At 45.5% G+C, this 23479-nt stretch overlaps 2 protein-coding genes and 1 non-coding gene across 3 annotated transcripts in view; 1 reads left to right on the plus strand and 2 right to left on the minus strand.

The window, feature by feature from the left end:
- The first annotated feature begins 1327 nt into the window (after nt 1-1327).
- Rps27 (ribosomal protein S27) lies at nt 1328-2555 on the plus strand. Its single transcript, XM_040752345.1, has 4 exons — nt 1328-1475; nt 1785-1893; nt 2088-2198; nt 2473-2555. Exons 1-4 carry the CDS (start codon nt 1470-1472, stop codon nt 2499-2501), a joined length of 255 nt encoding a protein of 84 aa, XP_040608279.1. The 5' UTR covers nt 1328-1469; the 3' UTR covers nt 2502-2555.
- Nucleotides 2556-3202: 647 nt separating this feature from the next.
- Nucleotides 3203-23479, minus strand: part of Nup210l (nucleoporin 210 like) — an 83190-nt gene continuing 62913 nt past the window's right edge. The window contains exons 30-40 of the mRNA XM_040752346.1: nt 21401-21575; nt 19881-20056; nt 17240-17457; nt 14346-14482; nt 11840-11966; nt 9784-9933; nt 7973-8220; nt 5935-6133; nt 4273-4377; nt 3518-3592; nt 3203-3437 (exon numbers count right to left, since the gene is read on the minus strand). Coding sequence (XP_040608280.1) covers nt 3340-3437; nt 3518-3592; nt 4273-4377; nt 5935-6133; nt 7973-8220; nt 9784-9933; nt 11840-11966; nt 14346-14482; nt 17240-17457; nt 19881-20056; nt 21401-21575 — 1708 coding nt within the window. The 3' untranslated portion in view covers nt 3203-3339. The remainder of the gene's footprint in view (nt 3438-3517; nt 3593-4272; nt 4378-5934; nt 6134-7972; nt 8221-9783; nt 9934-11839; nt 11967-14345; nt 14483-17239; nt 17458-19880; nt 20057-21400; nt 21576-23479) is intronic.
- LOC121142481 lies at nt 13830-13941 on the minus strand. The gene has a single exon (XR_005879534.1). It is a non-coding gene; the product is annotated as a U6 spliceosomal RNA (small nuclear RNA).

Consider the following 23479-nt stretch of genomic DNA (forward strand, 5'->3'; position numbering starts at 1 on the left):
CTCCCCAGTGCTGGGATCAAAGGCTAGCGCCACCACCGCCCGGCTTCATTTGTTTTCTTAGGACAGGTTTCTTTGTGTAGCTCTGGCTGTCCTGTAATTCTCTCTGTAGAACAGGCTGGCTTCAAATTTAGAGATTGTTTGCCTTTGTCTCCTAAGTATTGGGATAAATTCGTGAGTCACCTCAGCTTGGCTGAGATGCTGGAATTCACAATCTACCTCTGCCTCCTCAGTGCTGGGTGCCATCATGTCTGGGTTGGACAATTTAACTTCTCTGAGCAGCAACACACCGATCTGTACAATGTGATAATAGTAACAGTAGCTTCATAGTAAAGTAGCATATTTGTTTTATTTTTGTTTGGTTTTTAGAGACAAAGTAGCTAGTTCTGGCTGTGCTGGAACTCCCTAGGTCAGGCTGGCTAGAGCTCACAGGTCCCTCTAGTCTCTGCCAGCATGCAGAGATAAAAGGCATGACTGACCTTGTGTGGCCTTTAATTAGCATCAAGAGCTACATAGATATTTATAGATATTTGATTTTTATTATTCTTCAAAGGTTAAGGATTGGAAGAATACAAAATTCTTCCTTAGCACTGGAAAACTGCAACAACAAATGGTAAACAATAGGGTTGGTTACAATGGAGCAAATATGAACAGGACTTTTTTTTCCCAGACAGGTCTCCTGTAGTCCACACTAGAGCTCAATTTTGCTATGGAGCCCAGGATGATTCTGAATTATCTCCCGGTCTTCGAAGTGCTGGGATTACAGCCTTGAGCCACTGACACAATCACTGTGCCCTGCCCTGCCCTCCACTGGACGGTTTACAAAATGCTGGGGATTAAATCCAGGGCTTTGTGCACCCTACGAAAGCAGTGTATTAACTCAGTACACCCCCAACTCCAAGCGGATATTTTATTTAAATGTATTGCATCTAGAATTGTTTGTTAATCAGGGTAGGTAAATTAAGCCAACTGCAAAACGGCAAAGACTATCAGTACACGAAAAGTCCTGGATAAAGCTCCCCGCTGCTGTTCATCTCTGTTGTTCCCATCAAACTCCAGCTGTCAAAGCGTAGTAGGAAAATCTTAAGTTGTTCTTTTTTTTTTTTTTTTTTTTTTTTTGGTTTTTCGAGACAGGGTTTCTCTGTGGCTTTGGAGACTGTCCTGGAACTAGCTCTTGTAGACTAGGCTGGTCTCGAACTCACTGAGATCCGCCCGGCTTCATTTTTCTTTTGACAGCCTCAAAACCATGATCTCAAAATAGAAGCATGGTTAAGCACCAGCGACACGAGGGGCCTTTGCAGACCTTCTGAAAATGGCAGCCGACGGCTCAACCCTTGCATTTGAACGGTAAGCCCGACCTTCCCAAGATGGCAGAACAACAAGGGCTCGTCACTTCCTGTGCCTTACCGGATATAAGGAACAGGATTTCCGCTTTCGCTCCTTTCCGGCGGTGACGACCTCCTTACGAGAACATGCCTGTGAGTTCCTTGGTCCAGGTTTCGGCAGAGCGCTCGCTCTTGTGTCTGCGCTTTCCTCTCGCGCTAATTGCAGGTCGTAGAGGGTCCGCATTTGCGCTCCGCGTGCCTTAGGGCAGGGATTCCCGAGCCGCGGCGGCCCACGCGCCACCCGCGTAGACGGGAGCGGAGAGGAGATAAGATGGCGGCCCAGCTACGCCGACGCCAGGGGCGGCGAGGGGCGAGCTCTCGTCGGCGTGTGACAGCGGGGACTGCCTGCCAAGGTCTCTTTGACCGTCTCCCTCTAAATCTCTGCATTTCTGCCCCTCACAGCTCGCAAAGGATCTCCTTCATCCCTCTCCAGAGGAGGAGAAGAGGAAACACAAGAAAAAGCGCCTGGTGCAGAGCCCCAACTCGTACTTTATGGATGTCAAGTGCCCAGGTGCGGGAGTGGTTGGCCGCAGTGGGGCAAGCCCTGGTCAGCAGCAGTCGGGGGTTTCCTGAGATCCGCGTCAGAGGAGAAGTGCTTGGATTAGTGGCAGACGCTGTTTTTGCTAGGAAGCAGTAGAGGGATGGTAACTTGGAGAAAAGTGAAAGAAGTTAACATTTTTTGTTGCTGATTTCTCCCCTTTTCAGGATGCTATAAAATCACCACGGTCTTCAGCCATGCACAAACGGTAGTCTTGTGTGTTGGCTGCTCCACTGTCCTCTGTCAGCCTACGGGCGGAAAAGCAAGGCTGACAGAAGGTAAGTGGTCTTAGTGTTGGGTCCTGACAGGTTGTGTAGCGTGCAAACCTCCAGGCTAGTATAGCAAGCTGCCTTTCTTCTTAAAAGTGGGTGTTACTAACAGCTGTGTTGCTGGGGTGGACTGGCTTTGTTAAAAGGGTTTCATTTGGTCCCAGATGATAGGAGCTGCAGAAAGATGTAGATAATGGGACTGAGACATGTAGCATTCTGCAGATGAAGCAGGGCAGTCACAGGCTGTGCAGGCTGAGGTGACACTTTGGATTTTTTCTTTCAGGATGCTCCTTCAGGAGGAAGCAGCACTGAGAAGCACCTGATTCAAGATGCGTGGGAACCATCCCAATAAACACATTTTGGATATATAGTGTCTGTCTTGTGTAACTGGTAGTAAGCTGTGCCTCATGTATTCAAAGGGCAGCCAGAAGAGTGGTCCTTTTGGGTCAAGTAAGTGGTCAAGAGTTCACTTCAGGCATCTGGGTTCATCTGGTGAATCTTAGGCCATAGTTTAAAGCTGGCGATACTGTATAATTAATTGGGCTTCGTGTTCTCCTGATGTCTTTTTGGTATCCACTGTTTTAGGGAAGCACTGTGCTATACAAAGGTGTGTGACAGTTACCATTAAGGGGTTGGTGCCACACTCTACTTGAAGCAGAGGCAGGCAAGTTCAGAGCAGCCAGGATTGCTGTTCTTGTGTGTGTGTTTAATTTAGACAGGGTCTTTGTTTTGTTTTTCGAGACTGTCCTGGAACTCGCTCTGTAGACAAGGCTGGCCTCGAACTCACAGAGATCCATCTGCCTGCCTCTGCCTCCCGAGTGCTGGGTTTAAAGGCGAGCACCACCAACGCCCGGCTTTAGACGGTCTTAACATAGCTTCAAGTCTGTAGCAAGGGATACCTCCCAACTGATGATGGCGTTGTAGGTATGCACTGCCATATCAATTTGTGTGGTGCTAGGAACAGAAACCCAGGGCTTGGTGAGGCCCCAGAAACTTAACAACACATGACTTGGAATTAAACCACTCAAGATTCTTTATTTACGGTTAATAGAAAACTTGTTTTGGATTTTAGTATAGAGTTTGCTACTAGGCTTGTCAGGATTAGGTCTCCTCCATTCTTCTACAGTAGAAGGGGATGTGCTCATTTGGATTAGTGCTTTATACTCCATAACCAGTGTTGCAGCCGACTCTGTACTAGAGGTGGCTGTGGGCTCAGGAAGTGAGGGGGAGAACATGCTGTGTAAGAACCTGGAAGAAAAGGGTGATAATGAAGTGAAAATATAAGTTCACACCTGAACTTGGGAAAGACCAGGGCAGTGGTTCTTTACCTGACTGAGGTGTTCCTATAGTTGGCACATAAACAACTGGAACAGTCTGTATCTTGTTGAGGAAGCCATTGTACGCTGGATAAAGGAAACACCACAAAATGGTTCATGTGATTTTTTTTTTTTTAATGAGACAGGGTTTCTCTGTATTGTTTTGGAGGCTGTCGGTCCAGCCAGGCCTTGAACTCAGATCTGCCTGCCTCTGCCTCCCGAGTGCTGGGATTAAAGGCGTGCGCCACCACCGCCCGGCCGGCTTATGTGATTTTGATTGCAGGAAGGCCTTCCTAACTCAAGCAGATAATTGTAAGAAATAAAATGATAAACGTTATTAGTAAAAAAGTTATTTTCCAGTTAGTCTGCCTTCAGAAAGCACTGCCCTGTGTACTAATACTTGTAATTCTCTAGCCAGTACAGTACAACTGTAGCATATTTGTAGCATATGCTGTAGATGTTATAAGTAGCTTAGAGATGATTTAAGCTATATGAGCAGATGTGTAGATTAAGTGTTAGTGGTTGGGTGCTTGAAGCTTTGAGTCCTCCCCCAGCCTGCTTCCAGTTACTGAAGGAGACTAGTAGAGACAAAAATACATCTTTGCATGTGTAGGCAATAGTGATGTCTTTTTTGGTTTGATTTTTTTTTTTTGAGACTGTTTCTCTGGCTGAACTAGTGTGGGCCACCATCCTCAGAAAGCTTGACCTTTAATCTACTAGGCTCATTCATTGTCAACTATGTCACGAATCCTACCGTGTGAACTTACCTAGGAAGATGAAAGCAGTCGATGCCAGCACAGCAAAGAGGGTAAACAGGAGGATCTGGTAAGAACCAACAAGAGTCTTGAAGACACCTGACTCTTCACAGTGATCTGCATTGCCGTAGTGGGACGAGACAGTTACATTAATAACCTCAGAGTAGATGGTGGCTTTAATTCTGCCGCAGAGGCAGCTGGGTCTCTGACTAGTTCAAGGCTACATACCCTGTCTCAAAAAACCAGAGTCGAAGTAGTACTACTGATACTCCCCATCTGGGAAGATCAAGTTAGAAGACAGTCTGTTTACAGTGGTAACACTCAAATCTCCTAGTGCTCTGTAAAACCAGTCTGTACTGGCACATGCATGTATATCCGAGGACTTTCTATCATCTTGCCAGTCTGCTGATGGAGTTTTGATCTCTACCTTCAGTCAGCATGCCATAACAAAACTGAGTTTGCTGTTTGCCCTGACACTTAAGTCCTAGATTGCCATAATGTGAGGAACAACTTGGACATCTAGACCTTTGCCTCTACCTCCAGTGTTGTGATGATAGGCATAGGCCATTATGTCCTTTCTTTAGGGTGCTAGGCATTGAATCCATGCACTACCTGAATGACACAACTTAGGGAAGTTTTTCTTTTTCTTAGGTTTTTGAAGACAGGGTTTGTGTAATATCCCTGGCTATCCTGGCCTTGAACTCGGCTGCTTGCCTGTTCCTCCTGAGTACTGGGATTAAAAGAATGTGCTAGTGTGCTTGTTGCCCCCCCCTTGTTTTTAAGTACAGTTGATTATTTCAGAGGTCCACAGCACCCTCTTATCTTACTCATGCATGGTATTTCTCTCCTGATTTGTTGAAGGTGCTGTGAAGTGGGGTTTTAGCTGACTGTAAAGTGTATGGCAAGCATGGGGAACAGGGTTTCTCTGCTTCAAGGCTGTGCTGCTCCCACCCAGCTAAGGCCTGAGTTTTGTGTGCACCTGTGGTTCCTGTTACATAACAGTTGCACACCTGCTTGTGATCCTGCTGGTGAAGCAGAGGCAAGCTGCCGGCCAGCCATCCTAGCCTATTCATCCAGGCCAACGGGAACAGACTAATACAGATCCTGTGGAGTGGCGCTGAAGAGTGATTGCTTCAGTTCAGTTCATGCTCTTATATTCAGTGTATATACCCTCTCACAGAACAAAAAAAACCACTACAGTTATCTCTGGTCATACACTGCTATTTATATACATGCTTTTCAGGTCAGGGTCTAAGTAAAATTTGGGCAGAATATTGTAGCATTTTCCTATGCCTATGTGACCTAAAATTGATTTCTGCAGGGATTTTTCCCCCCTCTAAGATGGTTTCTTTATCCCTAACTGTTCCAGAATTCTATAGACCAGGCTTTCCTTCCCAAGTGCTGGGAAGGTATGGTGGTATGTCAGGTGGGGAGAGCAGAAGCTTAAGGTCATCCTACCTACTTGCATAGGGAGTAGGCCAGCCTGGTATACCTGTACTGAAAAAAGATGACTGGGTGTAGACTAGGGAGCCAGAGGCAGGAGGATTAGTAAGTTCCAGAGCAGCCTGGTCTACAAAGAGCCAAGTGGCCAAGCTTAGTGAAACAAAAAGAAAGTGGTTCATTGTGACTAATACATTCCTTCCCACGTAGATTAAAATAGTTCCCAGTGCTCACCTGAACTAGATACATCTTTTGCTCTGACTAGCACAGCCTCGTGTTGACTGGTGAGTGCACAGGAAACATTAATGAAAACTGGTGATGACATCTGGAAGGCAGTGAAGTTGATGACTCTTACTAGGTAGATAGCCATGCCTGTCGTGAGGATGGAGTGCCTATGGCCAGAGATGGCTAGAAATGGCGATCTGGAAAAGACCTTGGAGAAAAGAAAATACCACTTGTCTGAAAGAAGAGAGACCAGTATTTCAATTAGTATAAATTTTCCAGCTAGGCAGCTGATAAATCAGCTTTTCCACATAATCTGGGTCAGTAAAGAAGGGACAGGAGAGTCCTTGCTTTGCAAGCATGTTTCATCTCTAGCACTCATTTAAAAAGCTTTCTGTGGGCTGGAAAGATGGCTCAGTGTTCAAGAGCACTGCTTTTCTTCTCAGAGGATCCAGGTTCAATTCCCAGCACTCAAAAAGGCACCTTAAAACTGACCTGATGCCCTCATACAGACATCCATGCTGGCAAACACCAATGTATATAAAGTAAAATAAAAGCTAGATATGAGCTGATCATAGTGGTGCATGGCTTTAATCCTAGCAGAGGCTGGTGGATCCAGAGCCAGAGCGATGGATGCAGAGAAGCCCTTCCTTGAAATAAAAGCTATCGGTGTGTGTCTGTATTCCAGCTCTTGAGGGTACACACAATCCCTGAGGAAGGCTCTAGGATTCAGTGAGACCATCTCAAAAAGCAGGGTGTCTGGGTGCGTTAGTGCATTGCAAGCCTTTAATCCCAGCACTCAGGAGAAAAATGACCCCTGTATTCTAAACATGGTCCAGTGGCAATTTTAAAAGTCTGTGTGCATGTACACATGCATGCAGGTACCCACAAATGCCAGAAGAAGGCATCAGTTTACCTGGAGCTGGTGTTACAGGAGATTGTGAGCCCTTTGATGTGGATTCTAGAAACCAAATTTAAGTCCTCTGCAAAAACCACCCCTGCAGGGCTTTGGTGGCTCACTCCTTTAATCCCAGCACTCCGGAGGCAGAGGGAGAGGCAGGCGAATCTCTGTGAGTTCGAGGCCAGCCTGGTCTACAGAGCAAGTTCCAGGACAGGATCCAAAACAATACAGAGAAACCCTGTCTGGAAAAAAAAAAAAAAAAAAAAACGGTGCTTCTAACTGCTGAGCTATTTCCCTAACCCCATAGTAACTTTAATTAGGATACCTAGTAACAGTTTTACCCTTGGGTGAGAATGAAAAACCTTTGGCAAATCCCTGTCTCTCAGTCATGCATGATAGTGTAGGTCCAGTAATGCCTGAGCTTGGAAGGTAGAGGTAAGGTTCAGAATTCAAGGCGGTGCAGTCTGAAGGTAGTCTGGGTTACTGTGTGTCTTAATTTATTGTGTATACAGTCTTCTGTCTTCATGCAAGCGGAGGGCACCAGATCTCATTCAAGGTGGTTGTGAGCCACCATGTGGTTGCCGGGAATTGAACTTAGGACCTCTGGAAGAACAGTCAGTGCTCTTAACCGCTGAGCCATCTCTCCAGCCATACTCTGTGTCTTAAAAGCAAAACAAACTGGGGACTAGGGATGTTCGGTTGATAGAGTACTTGCTGCATGCACATGGCCCACGGTTAAGTTCCCATCACTGCATAAACCCAGTGTAACACTTTTTGTTTTTCTCTGTAGCTCTGACTGCCCGGGAACTCACTCAGTAGACCAGGCTGGCCTTGAACTCAAAGAGACCCACCTGGGACACACTTCTTTTTTTTTTTTTTTTTTTCTTGAGACAGGGTTTCTCTGTGGCTTTGGAGGCAGCCTCTGCCTCCGGAGTGCTGGGATTAAAGTCAAGCTCCACCAACGCCTGGTGGTATACACTTCCTAATTGCAGCACTTGGAAGGTAGAGAGGCAGGAGGACCAGAAGTTGAGGCCATGACTATATAAGGAGTTTGCTGCCAGCCTAATGAGCGTCTGTTAGAAAAAAGGAGGCACCAAAACCTAAATCCCTGTCCCCAGTACTGCTGTGCTTCAGACTTTAAACTCCTACCTCTAGACTTTCAAGAACTCTTTCCACTCCCAGGACTCTTAGATCTCCAATGTCTTTGTGGCTAAGAACCAACTCTGACTGGTTTATGTAAAAGCCAGGGATGAAAGGAATGAGGATTCTTTGCATTCCATTCTTGTTTCGTTCACTGACCAGAGTTGCCCACCCGTAGACTGAGGTGTCTGCCACACTGAGGACCTGGCGCAACTCCTCTGACTTCTGACGAACCTTGAATAGGCAGACATAGACCCCTGAGGAAAAAAAAAAAGGAAAGAGGAAGGCCTATTGAGATAACCAATTTAGGATGGGAAGAAAAATGCAAACCCAGGACCATTATGAAAAAAATTACCAAAGAAAAGGAAAATTGTCCTGGGGTTAAGCCACAGCTGGACTCAACAGTGCTGTTTCCAGAAAGTCAACACTCCATGGTTATTAACAAACAGGTTATTAACAAACACGTAAGAACTCCTGAGGAGGCAGAGTGAATATGAAACTTTGAGTGTGGTTCTGGTCCCCTCTGGAGCCTCTTCCCCCAGGCTCCCTTTGGTTGCTGGGGCCCTGCCTTAGGGTGAAAGTTCCATTCCATCTGCATCTTGTTCAGTGTCCAACAGTGTTCTGGCTGAACCGTTCAGTGCCTGTTCATTACCCACGCCATTCAAGCTGAGAGTCTTGTGTCAAGAGCTCAAATGGTGTAGCATTATTCTCCTTATGCCTTTTCTCTCTCCCCCTCCCTCCTCCTCTCTCCTTCCTTCCCCCCCCCCTAGTTTTGTTTGCAGTATCTGAACTAGGGCTACCTACCACATGCCAGGTAATCACTTACCACTGACATCCCCAGCCACCTTTTTTTTTTTTTTTTTTTTTTTTTGGTTTTTCGAGACAGGGTTTCTCTGTGGCTTTGGAGGCTGTCCTGGAACTAGCTCTTGTAGACCAGGCTGGCCTCGAACTCACAGAGATCCGCCTGCCTCTGCCTCCCGAGTGCTGGGATTAAAGGCGTGCGCCACCAACGCCTGGCCCCCAGCCACCTTTTGCTTTGGATTTTGAACAGTCTCACTAGACTTCCCAGGTCAACTTGAATGCACTTGGTAGACCAGGCAGCCCTTGACTTTGTGATCCTTCTGCCTTGGCCTTCCAAGTATTGGGATTACAGTTTTATGCCACAAGGCCCTAGCAGAATTCTCTCATTTTAGGTTAGTTCACTTATATCAAGCCATCTGAATGTTATACTATTTCTTGTTAATGACATTTGTTTGGAATATTCAAAGACTGCTATGTGTTGGTGATAAAAGAATAATCGCAGGCATGATGGTACATGCTCTCAATCCCAGCAGTCAGGTAGCAGAGGCAGGTGATCTTTTGAGTTTGAGGCCAGCCTGGTCTACATAGTGATTTCCAGGACAGCCAGAGCTACATAGTGAGATCCTGTCTCAAAAAAACAAAAACAAAAGCAAAAGAACAGCAACAACAAAAAAGGAGACACAATCCAACCTTTCATAGAACAGGAATGACAAAAAGGTACATTATAGGAAAACAGCTGTTCTCGGCAGCATGTATTAGAAGTTTGTTGATAAGGGATACAGCTCAGTTGGTCTGGAATTTGCCTAGCATGCACAAAGCTCGAGATGATCCCCAGCAATGCATAAAGTGGACACGGTGCAGTCCTAGCTCCTGGAGGTGGAGGCCTCAATTCCAGGTCATTCTTGTTTGAGGCCAGCCAGGGATACACGATACCCTGAACAAAACAACAAAGGCTCCCGAGGTAGAGAAAACAAATAGAGTTCAACAGGAGGTGACAGTTGCAGAGCTGCTGCTCGTACCTCTCTCCATGCTGAACTGTGAATGGACGTGGAAGACCTTGCTTGCTGGGATGTCCAGCAGAGTATTACTGAACTGCACATGGCACAGCAGGAGCGTCTCAGGAAGAAGAACGTTTGCAACAGCGGAAGCCTGACTCGGGGTACAGGACCCTAAGAAGAGAAAAGTTAACTGTCACCCACATGGGTTTGTAAAAGGAAAAATTACGGGGACTAGAGGGATGGATGACTCAGTGCTTAAGCTCTTCAATAATCTTTTTGTGTGCTGAGAAGATGTGTCACTCAGATTGGTTTAATAAAAAACTGAACAGCCAATAGCTAGGCAGGGTTTTTGGGGCTGGGAAAAGAAGGGCAGAGACTCAGGAAGCATAACATGTAGGAGATGAGGTAACAAGCATGAGCCACATGGCAGCAGCAGATTGATAGAAATGGGTTAGTTTAAGTTAAAGGAGCTAGCTAAGAACAAGCCTAAGGTATCAGTCAAACTTTCATAGTTATAAGTCTCCATGTCGTGATTTGGGAGCTGGCTGGCAGGACAAGAAAGACTGGCTATAAAGGACCTGACTGAGGACCCAGTTCCCAGTGCCCGGCCTGGGCAGCTCACAACCCTTTGTAATTCAAGCTCTAGGCTCTAGGGTATCTGACATCCTTGTATGGCCTTTGAGGGAACCCAAACACACAAGGCAGTCTCTCTCTCTCTCTCTCTCTCTCTCTCTCTCTCTCTCTCTCTCTCTCTCTCTCTCTCTCTCTCTCTCTCTCTCTCTCTCTCTCTCTCTCTCTCTCTCTCTTTCTTCCTCTGTCTCTCTCTGTCTCTTTCTCTCTCTCACACACACAAATCTTTTAAAGAAACCTAATGTGTCTTTAATATCAGCATTCTGGAGGCAGAAGCCAAAGTTCAAGACCAGACTGGTTTACATAGTGTGACTCTCAAAACAAACAAAAATAAAGAAACTAAAACCCATTAATCAAGGCTATCTACTGCCTCCACAGTATGACAGAACACACAGGACCCAGGCTTTGATCTCCAGCACCACAACAAAAGAAAAAAATCTAAACTTTTTTTTTCCCCCTAGACAAGGTTTCTCTGTAAAAGAGCCCTGGCTGTCCTGGAACTCACTCTGTAGACCAGGCTGGCCTTGAACTCACAGAGATCTGCCTGCCTCTGCCTCTTGAGTGCATGTACCACTACTACTCAGCTATAAAAATCCAAACTTTAATCCAGTCATAATTTTTGAAATCTCATTGATTTCAGTTTATGTGTCAAGGTGGAGTCAAAGACTAGACAGTGGTTCTCAACCTCTGTAATGCTGAGACCCTTCAATACAGTTCCTCACGTTGTGATGACACCAATAAAGTTATTTTTGTTGTTACTTCATAACTGTTAGGAATAGTAATGGAAAACATCTGCATTTTCTGGTGGTCTTAGATAACCCCCGTGAAAGGGTTGTTCAGGCCCCAAAGGGACCACATCCCACAGACTGAGACCCACTGGGCTAGAGAAATAGCTCAACATAAGCTATTGCTCTTCTAAGGACCAAGTTCAGTTCCTAGCAACTATCTTTGGTGTCTGGGCACCAAGGGCACCTATATGCATGTGCACAAATCCAAATACTACTCATAATTAAAAATAATAACAGCCTTTATAAAAATTGGAGTCAATTATGATGTAAAACGAAATTTTTTGTTTTAGTTTTCTGAGATAAGAGCTTGCTATGTAGCCCACAGTATCCTTGAACATGCTGCAGTGCTTTTCACATACTAGCATTACAGGTATGGGCTATTACGCACGGCCAATAAAAGGAAACACATTAATCCAAAGGAGTAAAATAATTGAGGGAGCCAGGAGTTAGTGGTGCACGTCTTTAACCCCAGCACTCAGGAGGCAGAAGCAGGCAGATCTCTGTGAGTTCGAGGACAGCCTGGGCTACAGAGTAAGTTCTAGGGCAGCCTCTAAAACAATACAGAGAAACCCTGTCTCGGAAAACCAAAAAAAAAAAAAAAAAAAAATTGAGGGAAAAGGAAGATGGTCATAGTCAGGAGACCTGAAGAAGTTCCTTACCTTTGAGGTTGACATCATTTCTGCCGGTGCTGATGAAAAGTTTGAACACAGTTGCATTGGGGGTATTGGTGAGGTAAGTCTTGAGGTCATAGCTGAGTGTTAATCTTGATGATGCATTGACCACCACCTGTCAGCAAACCAAAGGGAAATCTGGTCCCCTCCATCTTTACCCCTTATACCTTATTTCAACCAGAAGTATATATTGCATACAACTACAGGCTGTCATTCTGATTATTTGAGAAAACAACAACAAAATCTGTGTAGGCAAACTTTTCTTTCTCACCCACCAGTTCCCAAATAGCTGACGTGGAGACTTAATATTATAACTGTTTGGCCAATAGCTCAGTCTTAGTACTAACTAGCTCTTACAACTTAAACTAACACCTTTCTACTAATCTATGTGCTGCCATGTGGTTCATGGCTTGTTACATCATTGTGTTCACGTCCTACTTCCTTTCTGTCTGTCTGGTATCTCTGCCCTTCTTCCCAGGGTCCTTCTAGTCTGGCTCTCCTCCCAGCTCTTTATTCAATGAGAGTAATACATACTTACAGTGTACAAAGATTGTTCCACAGTATTTCCCCGCACCCTTTCTTTTTTTTTTTTGGTTTTTCGAAACAGGGTTTCTCTGTGGCTTTGGAGGCTGTCCTGGAACTCGCTCTTGTAGACCAGGCTGGTCTAAAACTCACAGAGATCCGCCTGCCTCTGCCTCCCAAGTGCTGGGATTAAAGGCATGCGCCACCACTGTCCAACTAGTATTTCCCCCCCTTTTGTCTAATTAAAACGGTTTTAACTTTAACATAGTAAAATTATATACAACAAAACAGCTATTAAGTAGACAAAAGTGGACAATGTGAATATTCCTTTACACCATATGAATATATATTGTTGTGATTAGTTTAGTAAAGAAGCTGAACAGGATAAGTTGAAGCAGGAGAGAAAAACTGGGAGAGAATGCTGGGAGGAAGAAGGGTGGAGTCAGAGGAGTCTTGAGTGGACGCAGACAGAAGCAAGACGGGCATGCTGTGCTGAGGAAGGTACCGAGCCACGTGGCAGAGCGCAGATAAGAAATATGGGTTAATTAAATGTAAGAGTTAGCTAGTAACAAGCCTGAGCATATGTAATTAATACTAAGTCTCTGAGTGGTTACTTGGGAACAGCTTGAGGGACAGAAATTTCTGCCTACAAATTTGTACTTTTGAAATGAATTTTTTAGAAATTGGAGGCAGGGTCTCTCTCATGTATCTCCAGCTGGTCTGAATCTCCTTTATAGCCTAAGATGGCTTTGAATTTCTGATCTTCCAGCCTCCACCTCCACATCCCCAGTGTTGGGACTGAAGACAAACCTGGTTTATGTGGTGGGAACTGAACCCAGGAGTTCACATTAGTAAAGCATTCTGTCAACTGAGCTACATCCCCAGCCCAGGAGAAGCATTCTTGTTTTGAGATAATGTCTTCCACTGTAGCCCAGGCTGCCCTGAACCTCACTGTGTAGCCGAGGTTGTCCTTGAATTCCAGCTTCAGCAACCCTGCCTCAGTCTGCATGCTGGAATTACAGGTATATAGCACCATGCTCACAAGGATCCATTAGTTTGTGTGTGAGTGTGGGCACATGCATGCCATGCCATGCCTTGCAGAGCTTAGAGGGCAACTTTCCCAGACGCGGCTCACTCCTTCCACCTTGTCTTGAGGCAGGATCTCTCATTTCTGCTATTAGGGAGCATCTGGCAGGTTCCTGTCTCACCACAGGAGTGCTGGGACGACAGGTGAGTATCACCATATCTGGCTATTGACATCAGTTCTGGGTTACTCACAGTAGTCCTCACAGTAGTCTCTCTGTGTCTTTTTTCTTTTGGTTTGAAGGAGCCAGTGAATTTCTGAAGGCATTTCCTTACAGTGATGGCACCTGGTTCAGGACAGGCAGAGGCAGCCAGGCCCTCCCCTCATTGTCTAGATCTCTCAGGATGGGAGTAGAAACAGAAATTTAACCATAAAAATATGGAATGCGTCATGAATTTGCATGTCATCCTCGTGCAAGGGCCCTGCCCTGCCAACACTTTCTGTATTGTTCCAGTTTTAGTATATGCACTGCTACATGGAGCACATAGTGGTCTCTTAAGACAGAGGTCAGATTAAACTTTTCATCAAAATGGCGTTTTTGAAGCCAGGTGAGTTGGCTCACGCCTTTAATCCCAGCACTCCAGAGGCAAAGGCAGGCAGAACTCTGAGTTTGAGGCCAGCCTGGTCTAGACAGGACAGCCAGAGCTACACAGAAACCAAAATAAGGAAATAAGCAAATACAATAAAAATAAAATAGCTTTTTTGTTTTGTTTTGTTTGGAGGTGCCTGAGGCTGAAGCTAGGCCTTTGCATACTGTCAAGTGCTCTGTCACTGACATGTCCCCGTCTAACTCTTTGGGGGTCTGTTAGCAAGTGTGCTTCCCTCCTAGGTATTTCCGCGTGTGCCACAGTCACTCTGCTCTGTCCAGCTGTGGCCAGTTAGCTGTACCTCTCGAAACGTCTTCACAACTCCAGGGATGTCATGAAAGATTGTTGCGGTTCCTGGGTTCCTGGCCACTCCTACTCCAGTGACAGTGTCTGTCTGTATAACACTGTTGGTAGAAATCATCCACGTCCCAGGCTCACCTAAGACAAGAGAGAGCACCTGACTGTAATCTTCAATATAAAGACCGCTTTTTCAAGAACGTAGGTGGCTTTTCTGAACGTCTGTTTCACCTGCATCCCCTGGGTTTCTGATCCTGACCAGGAGCCCTTTGCTTCCTCATCCTAGCTAGCACACAGGTGGTTGTCTCACAGAATTCCAGATTGCAAAACCAGTCCTGGCACAAGCCCAGCTGAAGAGCCTGTGCTGTGGCCAGCGAGCCGCTCAGTAGGCAAAGGCACTTGCTATGAAGCCAGATGGCCTGAGCCAATTGCCAGGACCCACATGGTGGGAGAGAAGAGAAAACTGACTTCTGTAAGTTGTCCTCTGACCTTCACATGTGCATCATGACATGTGTGCTGAAAGTTGTCCTCTGACCTTCACATGTGCATCATGACACGGGTGCCCAACACACCCATAAATGTTTTTTAAAGATTTATTTATTTATGCATATGAGTACTCTGTCTTCCTGTACATCTGCATGATAGAAGAGGGCATCAGATCCCATTATAAATGGTTGTTAGCCACCATGTGGGTGCTGGGAATTGAACTCAGGACCTCTAGAAAAACAGCCAATGCTCTTAACCACTGAGCCATCTCTCCAGCCCACACATCCATAAATGCCTAAAAATAAAATTTGCTTCATCCAAGGAATTTACAATTGTGTAACTATAGCTTTCATTACTGACTTTGAAGCAAGCTTAGCTCACAGGCCTTGGTGTATACACTGGTCATTGCAAGTAAGCTACAAGGCAATAATTTGCCCTTGACTGATTAGAATTACCTTTGTAACAAGGATAAACCATGTAGTACATGTTAAAATCAGGTCCAGTGTTGTCACTTAACCAGCGCATGTCCATAGTTCCCAGAAAAGCCAAAGCCAAAGACCTACACCACCCAGTCATACATGGATGGTTGCAGGAACTCTTCCCTGGGAAGACAAACTGTTTTCCTTATAGGGCACCATTGACAAACAAAATCAAAGCCCAACTTGAAAAACTAATATGCTTATTGGACTTAATTATAGAGCAGGAGTTTGGGTGACCCCAAAGCCATCACACTACTGGGAAGTCTCACTCCAACGTGGATGACAACTTCCCCATGGCTGCACAGATGGAGTCCCTCCTTCACTATGTGTGTGCTCTACACCCCCAACACTAGGAGGTTATGTGCAATTAGAGCAGAACCACATACAACTAAGTGGGAGTGACCCTCTCCATTCTCCCTTCTATGATGCAGGATCAGCAATGAACAGGTCTAACCTCAGGGTCTATTACAAGTCGTCCCATTGCTCTGACGCAAATGATGGCTGTTCGCCTAGAGAACCATGTTCCACAGATGACTGTGGCAATACACATACCACTTTGGGACATACTGTCTGTAAAGCCAAAGAATTCACATTTCCTTGCCAAGGAGAAATTTACTTTTATTTTTCAGTGCTAGCATTTGAGCCCAAGGACCAATTTTCTATCATCTTTACTGAACTTATTAGAATCTCTTCCAACAGAAATGTTTTGCTGATCAAAATAGTTTAGGGCTGGCAAGATGCTTGGCTCAGACAAGCGCTTGCTATACAAGCCTGATGACCTGAGTTTGATCCCCTGAAAAGAACCAACTCCATAAAGCTGTCCTCTGATCGACACACTTGTACAATGGCCTATGCATCACACACACACACACACACACACACACACTCACTATACAAATTTGCCACAGTAATCTATTGGACATTAGATTAGGCTGTGACTGCTGCCTCATAGAATAGCATATAAATATTTGTTTCCCAAAACTAAAGTCTCATTGACTTTTTTACTTTCTTGTATTTCATCTATTATCATAATTTAAAATTTTTTTAGATTTTAAATTTTGTGTATGAATGTTCTGTCTATATGCATATATGTGCACCTCATGTGTGCCCGTTTCCTGTGGAGGTCAGAAGAGGGAGTATACAGATGGCTGTGAGCCACCATGTGTGTGCTGAGGATTGAACCCAGGTCTTCTCAAGAATAAGAAATTTCCTTCACCACGGAACCATCTCTCTACTCTAGCTTTTATTATTCTTAACCTATCAGTTACCTTCCTTCAAAATCTGAGATGAAGACATAGTACCATAGATTATCTACATTATATAATATAAAGTTGTGTTCAGTAGGCATCTGATAAGTGTTATTAGTTGACTTCTAATTGGTAATTGAGGAAAAATGGTCATTTGGCTGAGAATTATCAACTAATGTGACAAATCATCAAACACTTTGGGCCATCAAGATGGCCTGATGACCTGAGTTCAATCCCTGGGACACAACTGATAAAAGCTGAGAAGTAACTCACCCACGTTGTCCTTGTCCCCACACCCAAGCAAATAAAATGCCATAAGAGACAAAAATAAATAAAAGACTTTTTGGTGGATGGGGTAAAGGGTCTTACTATGTAGCCCTCGCTGTTCTGCAACTCACAGAGCTCCGCCTTCCTCTGCCTTCCTAATGCTGGGATTAAAGGCGTGCAATACTACCACACCTGACAAAACTGTCTTTTTTTTTTTTTTTTTGGTTTTTCGAGACAGGGTTTCTCTGTATGGTTCTGGAGGTTGTCCTGGAACTCACTCGGTAGACCAGGCTGGTCTCGAACTCACAGTGATCCGCCTGTCTCTGCCTCCCGAGTGCTGGGATTAAAGGCGTGCGCCACCACCGCCCGGCGACAAAACTGTCTTTAAAAACTGTCTGGCTAAGGAGAAGTGTACTTACCATGCTGATTGACGAGGTGGGTGCTGAAGCAGATGACGTCGCCAACAAAGGTAAGCTTGGTGTCTGGCTCAATGGCATGTTCTACAGTGACGGGAATGTAGTCAGCCATGCCAGGATGCCTTTGGTCCCAAAGTCCCACAACTGTCACCCCTCTGTTCACAGCCTGGGCCATATATGTATAGTTTCGGTTTCCTGGTCCAATAAGCAGCAAGTCATCTCTGAAGGGAGACACAAAAGGCAGGAGAGTCTGAAAAGGACAGCTAAGCATGTAATTCAGCGGCAGGGTTTTAGCCGGTATGTAGAAGGCTCCGGCTGCCCGTGAAAGGCAGTAAGAAACAGTCTCAGAAGCTGGGTGTGGTGGCACACCTCTGTTCCAAGCCAGTGTGGGCTACATAGGAAGTACCAGGCTGGCCAGAGCTACAAAGCAAGACCCTGTCCCTGTCACAAACAAACAGACAAACACGTTCTATAAAGACATGATACATAGGAAAAAGCCAAGGGAAGAGACGACACAGGTTTGTTTTAAAGTTCTATTTTTTTTTTTCCGAGACAGGGTTTCTCTGTATTGTTTTGGAGGCTGTCCTGGAACTCACTATGTAGACCAGGCTGGCCTCGAACTCACAGAGATCCGCCTGCCTCTGCCTCCCGAGTGCTGGGATTAAAGGCGTGCGCCACCAACGCCTGGCTGTTTTAAAGTTCTTAATGTCTTAACGTTTTAAAGTTTTTATTGTGTGTGAGATGGGCACATGTATGCCATAACACGTGTGTGGCAGTCAAAGGACTTTTTTGGGGGGTCAGTTCTGTCCTTCCATGATTTGGGACCTAGAAATTGAACTCAGGTCATCAGACTTGGCAGCCAGTCCCTGCTAAGCCACTCACGGGCCCTGTTAGTTTGTCGAGAGAGGGTCTCATGTAATACTGACTTTCCTTGGTCCTGTATGTAGCTCAGGATGACCCCGAATTTCTGATCCTCCTGCCTCTACCTCTCAATGCTAGGATCATGGGTAAGAACTACCATACCTAGTTCTTCATGTTGTTTTGTTTTTCTTGAAAGCTTTATTATGCAACCCGGTCTGGCCTCAATCCTGTTTAACCTCCTAAATGCTGGGTTTACAGACACACCTATCTGTTTGTTTTTACAGATTTATTTATATTATATATACAGTTTTCTGCCTGGCTGTATGCCTGCAAGCCAGAAGAGGGCACCAGATCTCATTACAGAGAGATATGAGCCACCATGTGGTTGCTGGGAATTGAACTCAGGTCCTTTGGAAGAGCAGTCAGTGCTCTTAACCCCTGAGCCATCTCTCCACTCCTGTTTGTTTTTGTTGTTGCTTTTTATTTAAAGACAGGGTCCCACTGTGTAACCCTAGCTGTCCTGAAACTTGTTCTATAGATCAGGCTGACCTTGAACTCACAGAGATCCACCTGCCTCTGTCTCTGGGTGCAGGAATTAAAGGTCACAATAAAACTTTTTGTGTTGTTGTTTTGAGACGATTTCATGTAGTGTAGGCCGGCCTCAAATTCCTATGTAGTTGAGGATGCCACTGAGTTCCTGATCCTCCATCTCTCAATAGTTGTGCTGCAATTACAGGAGTGTGTCACATCTGGCTTGAGTCAAGCTGTCTATTTTATTTTATTTCTTTAAACAAAGTGAAAGAAGATTTATTTATTTATTTATTTTTTGGTTTTACGAGACAGGGTTTCTCTGTATTGTTTTGGAGGCTGTCAGTCCAGCCTGGCCTCGAACTCACAGAGATCCACCTGCCTCTGCCTCCCAAGTGCTGGGATTAAAGGCGTGCACCACCACCGCCCGGCCAAAAGAAGATTTATTAGGGAAAATAATAAAAACAATTCATGAGAGACAGAAGCAAGTGGGTTTTTGTGAGTTTGAGTACAGTCTAGTCTACAGAGTGAGTTCTAGGATAGCCAGGGCTACACAGAGAAACCTTGTCTCGAAAAAAAATTGCTTTATTTGTTTGTGTCTATGCCCTCAGAGGCCAAAGGAGGCATTGGAGCTCCCGGAACTGGACTTACATGTGGTTGTGACTTTCCCAGTGTGGATGCTGGGAACTGAATTCAGTTCTCTGCAAGTGCTATAAGCACTCTGAACTTGAGAGCCAATTCTCTAGCCCTTGTTTTTTTGGAGAGTTCAATTTGTTGTCCCGGCTGGCCTGGAGCTCCCTTGATCTCATGGCAATCCTCCTGTGTCAGCTGTGTAAGTACTGCGGCTACAGGCACCAAGTCCAGCTGACAATACTGCTCTCTCTCTCTCTCTCTCTCTCTCTCTCTCTCTCTCCCTGTGTTACTGAGGATCAAACCAAATGCTCTGCACATTTGCACATGTTAGGAATGTTCTCTCTCTTCGCTATATCCCTGTCATCCCTCAGCCCCCTATGCCTTAAAACAGGGTCACACTCTGGCCTGGAACTCATTGCTATGCATGGAGTCTAGGCTGTCTTTGAACCTGAGATTTTTTCACTCTATTTATCACAGGGATGTACCACCACACATGGCTCATTATTTTAGTTTGAGAAAAGAAATGGAGAGTGAGAGGAATCTGCTGAAACTGCTGTAGAACATGGACTTAACTTGCAAGGTCTCTACCACGGTGCCAACAATACCCCTTTGACTTCCATACCTGTTCAGAGCCATATAAAGTCGAGTATTGTGGGTGTGGAATTTCTCTCCAATGTTATTATAAAACTCAACAATAAAGGTGAGAGACATGCCCAAGGGAAAGGCTGATAGGGTCCTTCCTTGGGCTGTGTATAGCTTGGGGTAGCTGCTCATTCGAAGGTATGTCACTGGTGCTACCTGTGGGAGACAAAACCCACTGGTACAGGGACTGCAGCACTGAAGAGAGCGGCTATCACACTCTATGATCTGTAGACAAGGACACAAGCAGAGTGCGTGTGGCACACGTGTGTGTGTGTGTGTGTGTGTGTGTGTGTGTGTGTGTGTGTGTATGTGTGTAGACCAGAGGATGACCATCCACTGTTGATCCCTGCCTTCTGGTCTTGACCAGGTCTCCTGGCTGCTGACCCTTGAGCATCTGGAGTTTCTCCCGCCTCTGCCTCCCGTTTCTTGTAGGCCACTGGGACCACACACGCTTGCACTGCTGCACCTGGCTCTTCTGTGGGCTGTGGGGATCTGAACTCAGTCTTGCACCCGTGCTGTTATTCACCTATGCTGAATACTGACTCACTTCCTCGGCCCCAGTAGAAAAGAGCTTTCCACCTGTCATGATTGTACAGGCAATGGCTGCTTTGTTATTCAAGCTGGCAGGTGAAGAGAGGCTGTAGTGTGGTTAGTCTATTCTCTTTAGAGGGTAAGGATCTGTCACTAAGTGATTGACTATGAGGAAAACAGTAGACCCCCCCCCATGGTATGAAGGCTACACTACAGTAAGGGAACCACGAACTGATCCCAGTTTGTCACTTTGTAGCTTTATGCAGTTCTGGATCTTAGCTTCCTTCTCAGTTATATACCCCCACACAGTTCTTACAGCAGTAAAGAGGGGATGCACACAGCAGGGCTAGTACATGGGCGGGAATACAGTGTCTCTCCAGTGCCTAAAGGAGTCTTGTTTGATCAGCATGCCTCGCAGGCCTTTTCTACATTTGATCTCAGCCGGAAGACCAAGAAGCATTCTGAGGCCCCTTTCCACTCTAACATGTTTAGTTATGTATCAAAGTCAGGCATTTATTTATTCTGGGGACACAGTCTCATTCTGCAGCCCATGCTGGCCTTGGAGCGATCCTCGTGCCTCAGCTTCCGGAGAGCTGGGACTGAACTCATGAACCACCACATCCAGCTTCAAAAGCAGGCTCTGACAGAAGCAGTTTTATACAAGGCTCTCACCACTCTTGGCGAAGCTGGTGGGAAGACAGTCACACCCATGTGAGGCTAATCCGTCTCCGCAAGGGCGCTGCTCTGAAGTCACACCAGGGTCTGCTCTTACAGGGTCACTGTCTTCCAGACAAGCTCCTGGTTCTCAGGAGGACAGTGCCTTTCAGGGCCAGGGCTTCCATCTAGCTATAGTTAGTTATACTTCTTTATTTACTTGTAGGTTCTGAGGTGCTTTCGCATGCTAGGCAAGTGCTCTACTATGAGCCACAGCATAGACCCATTATTTTATTGACTTAGTCCCTGACTCACCTGGACTCCAGTTATGGTTGTTTGATTCACTCCAAAAGGTTCTATAGAAGTAACTTCTAATACTGCAGTGCCTGCAATTGATCCGGACCTCAGGAACCCTTGGCCATCTTCTTCAATGACAGAGGAGTTAGGGAAACACTTGAGAACACGCGAACTCACAAAGGCTGCGCCTTCTCTAGGAGATAAACAGAACAAGTAGAGACACTCTTGGGGACCCTGTCTGCTCAGAGGGAAAGAGGTGAAGACTGACGAGACTAAGGTAAATGTGTTGGCTCACCTGTATTTCTGGCATTGATGGCTGAGGCAAGAGGACTGCCATGAGTTTGAAACCAGCCCAGTCCATAGAGTGAACTCTAGGCTAGCTTGGGCTATTCAGGGAAATCCTGGTTTTGAAAACTAAAAACTTAAAAAACACAGACAGTTTTGAGGACCACTGTCTGTACTCTGGGACTGTGTGTATTCTCCACATTGCCTGAGGAACTCAGCATAGGCTTTTCAACTTTTTCCCCTTCCTCCCCCACTTCTCCACCCTCTCTCCCCTTTCCCTTTCTCCTTTTCTTCCTGTTTGTACTCTTAAACTTTTTACATTTTAGGCCTTATTATAAAAGTTGAGGAGCAGCCGGGCGTTGGTGGCGCACGCCTTTAATCCCAGCACTCGGGAGGCAGAGGCAGGCAGATCTCTGTGAGTTCGAGGCCAGCCTGGTCTATAGAGCAGTTCCAGGACAGCCTCCCAAGCCACAGAGAAACCCTGTCTCGAAAAACCAAAAAAGAAAAAAAAAAGTTGAGGAGCTGGAAGTGGCGGTACACAACTTTAATCCCAGCACTGGAATACAGAGACAGGTTGATCTCCATGAGTTCAAGGTCAGCCTGGTCTACTTAGTAAGTTCCAAGACAGCTAGGACTACAAACTGAGACTGTCTTAAAACAACAATAACAAGGGGGAATGGTTAGTATCATTGACTGCTCTTTCAGAGGACCCAGATTCAATTCTCAACACCCACATGACAGCTCACACTGTAACTCCAGTTACAGGGCATTGGATGCCCTCTCCTATTTCACAGAATCCTGCATACATGAAGGTCACAAAAGCTCATACAACCACACACATGTACATATAAAAATAAAAGACAGGACTGGAGAGATGGGTCAGAAGTTAAGAACACTAGCTGCTCTTCCAGAGGACCCGGGGTTCAGTTCCCAGCACCCACATGGGGGCTCATAACCATCTATAATAATGAGATCTGGTGCCCTCTTCTGGCCTGCAGGCAGAGCACTGTATACATAATAAATAAACCTTAAAAAGATAAACAAACAATTAAAAATAGATAAAAAGCTGGGTGGTGGTGGTACATACCTTTAATCCCACCACCTGTGAGGCAAAGGCAGGTGGAACTCTCTAATTCTGAGGCCAGCCTGGTCTACATAATGAGCTCTGGGAAACAGAGACCTTGTCTCAAAAAAAAAAACAAAAAAAAAACAAAAAAACCTAATGTCCTCTCCTCCAAAAGATGCAAATTAAAAAAAAATCATACACCAAAAGTAACTAGACCCAAAGATGAAACAAATGTGTTTTAAGGCAAGGTCTCATGTAGCCCAGGCTGGCTCACTATGTAGCCCAAGATTAACTTGAACACTTGGTTATCTCTCCACCCTCCTAGTGCTGAGACATGCAGGTCTGAGCCACCATGCCTAGGCTTGGCTGGTTCCCCACTGCCTCCCAGAGTCTCACGTATTCCAGGATGACCTTAAACTTCTCATATAGCCAAGGATGACCTGGACAAGTTCCTGATCTTCCTGTCTTATCTTAGATTTCTATTGCTGTGAGAAACACTATGACCAAAAGCAACTCGGGGAGGAAAATGTTTATTTGGGTTACACTTCCAGTAACAGTCTGTTACTGAAGACAGCCAGGGCAGGGCAGGAACTCAAACAGGGCAGGAATCTGGAGGCAGGAGCTGATGCAGAGGCCATGGAGGATGCTACTGCTCACTGGCCTGCTCAACCCTCCTTTTTTTTTTTTTTTTTTTTTTTTTTGGTTTTCCAAGACAGGGTTTCTCTGTATTGTTTTGGAGGCTATCC

The sequence above is a fragment of the Mesocricetus auratus genome, unplaced genomic scaffold, assembly GCF_017639785.1.
Source record: "Mesocricetus auratus isolate SY011 unplaced genomic scaffold, BCM_Maur_2.0 Super-Scaffold_100009, whole genome shotgun sequence".
NCBI lineage: Eukaryota > Metazoa > Chordata > Mammalia > Rodentia > Cricetidae > Mesocricetus > Mesocricetus auratus.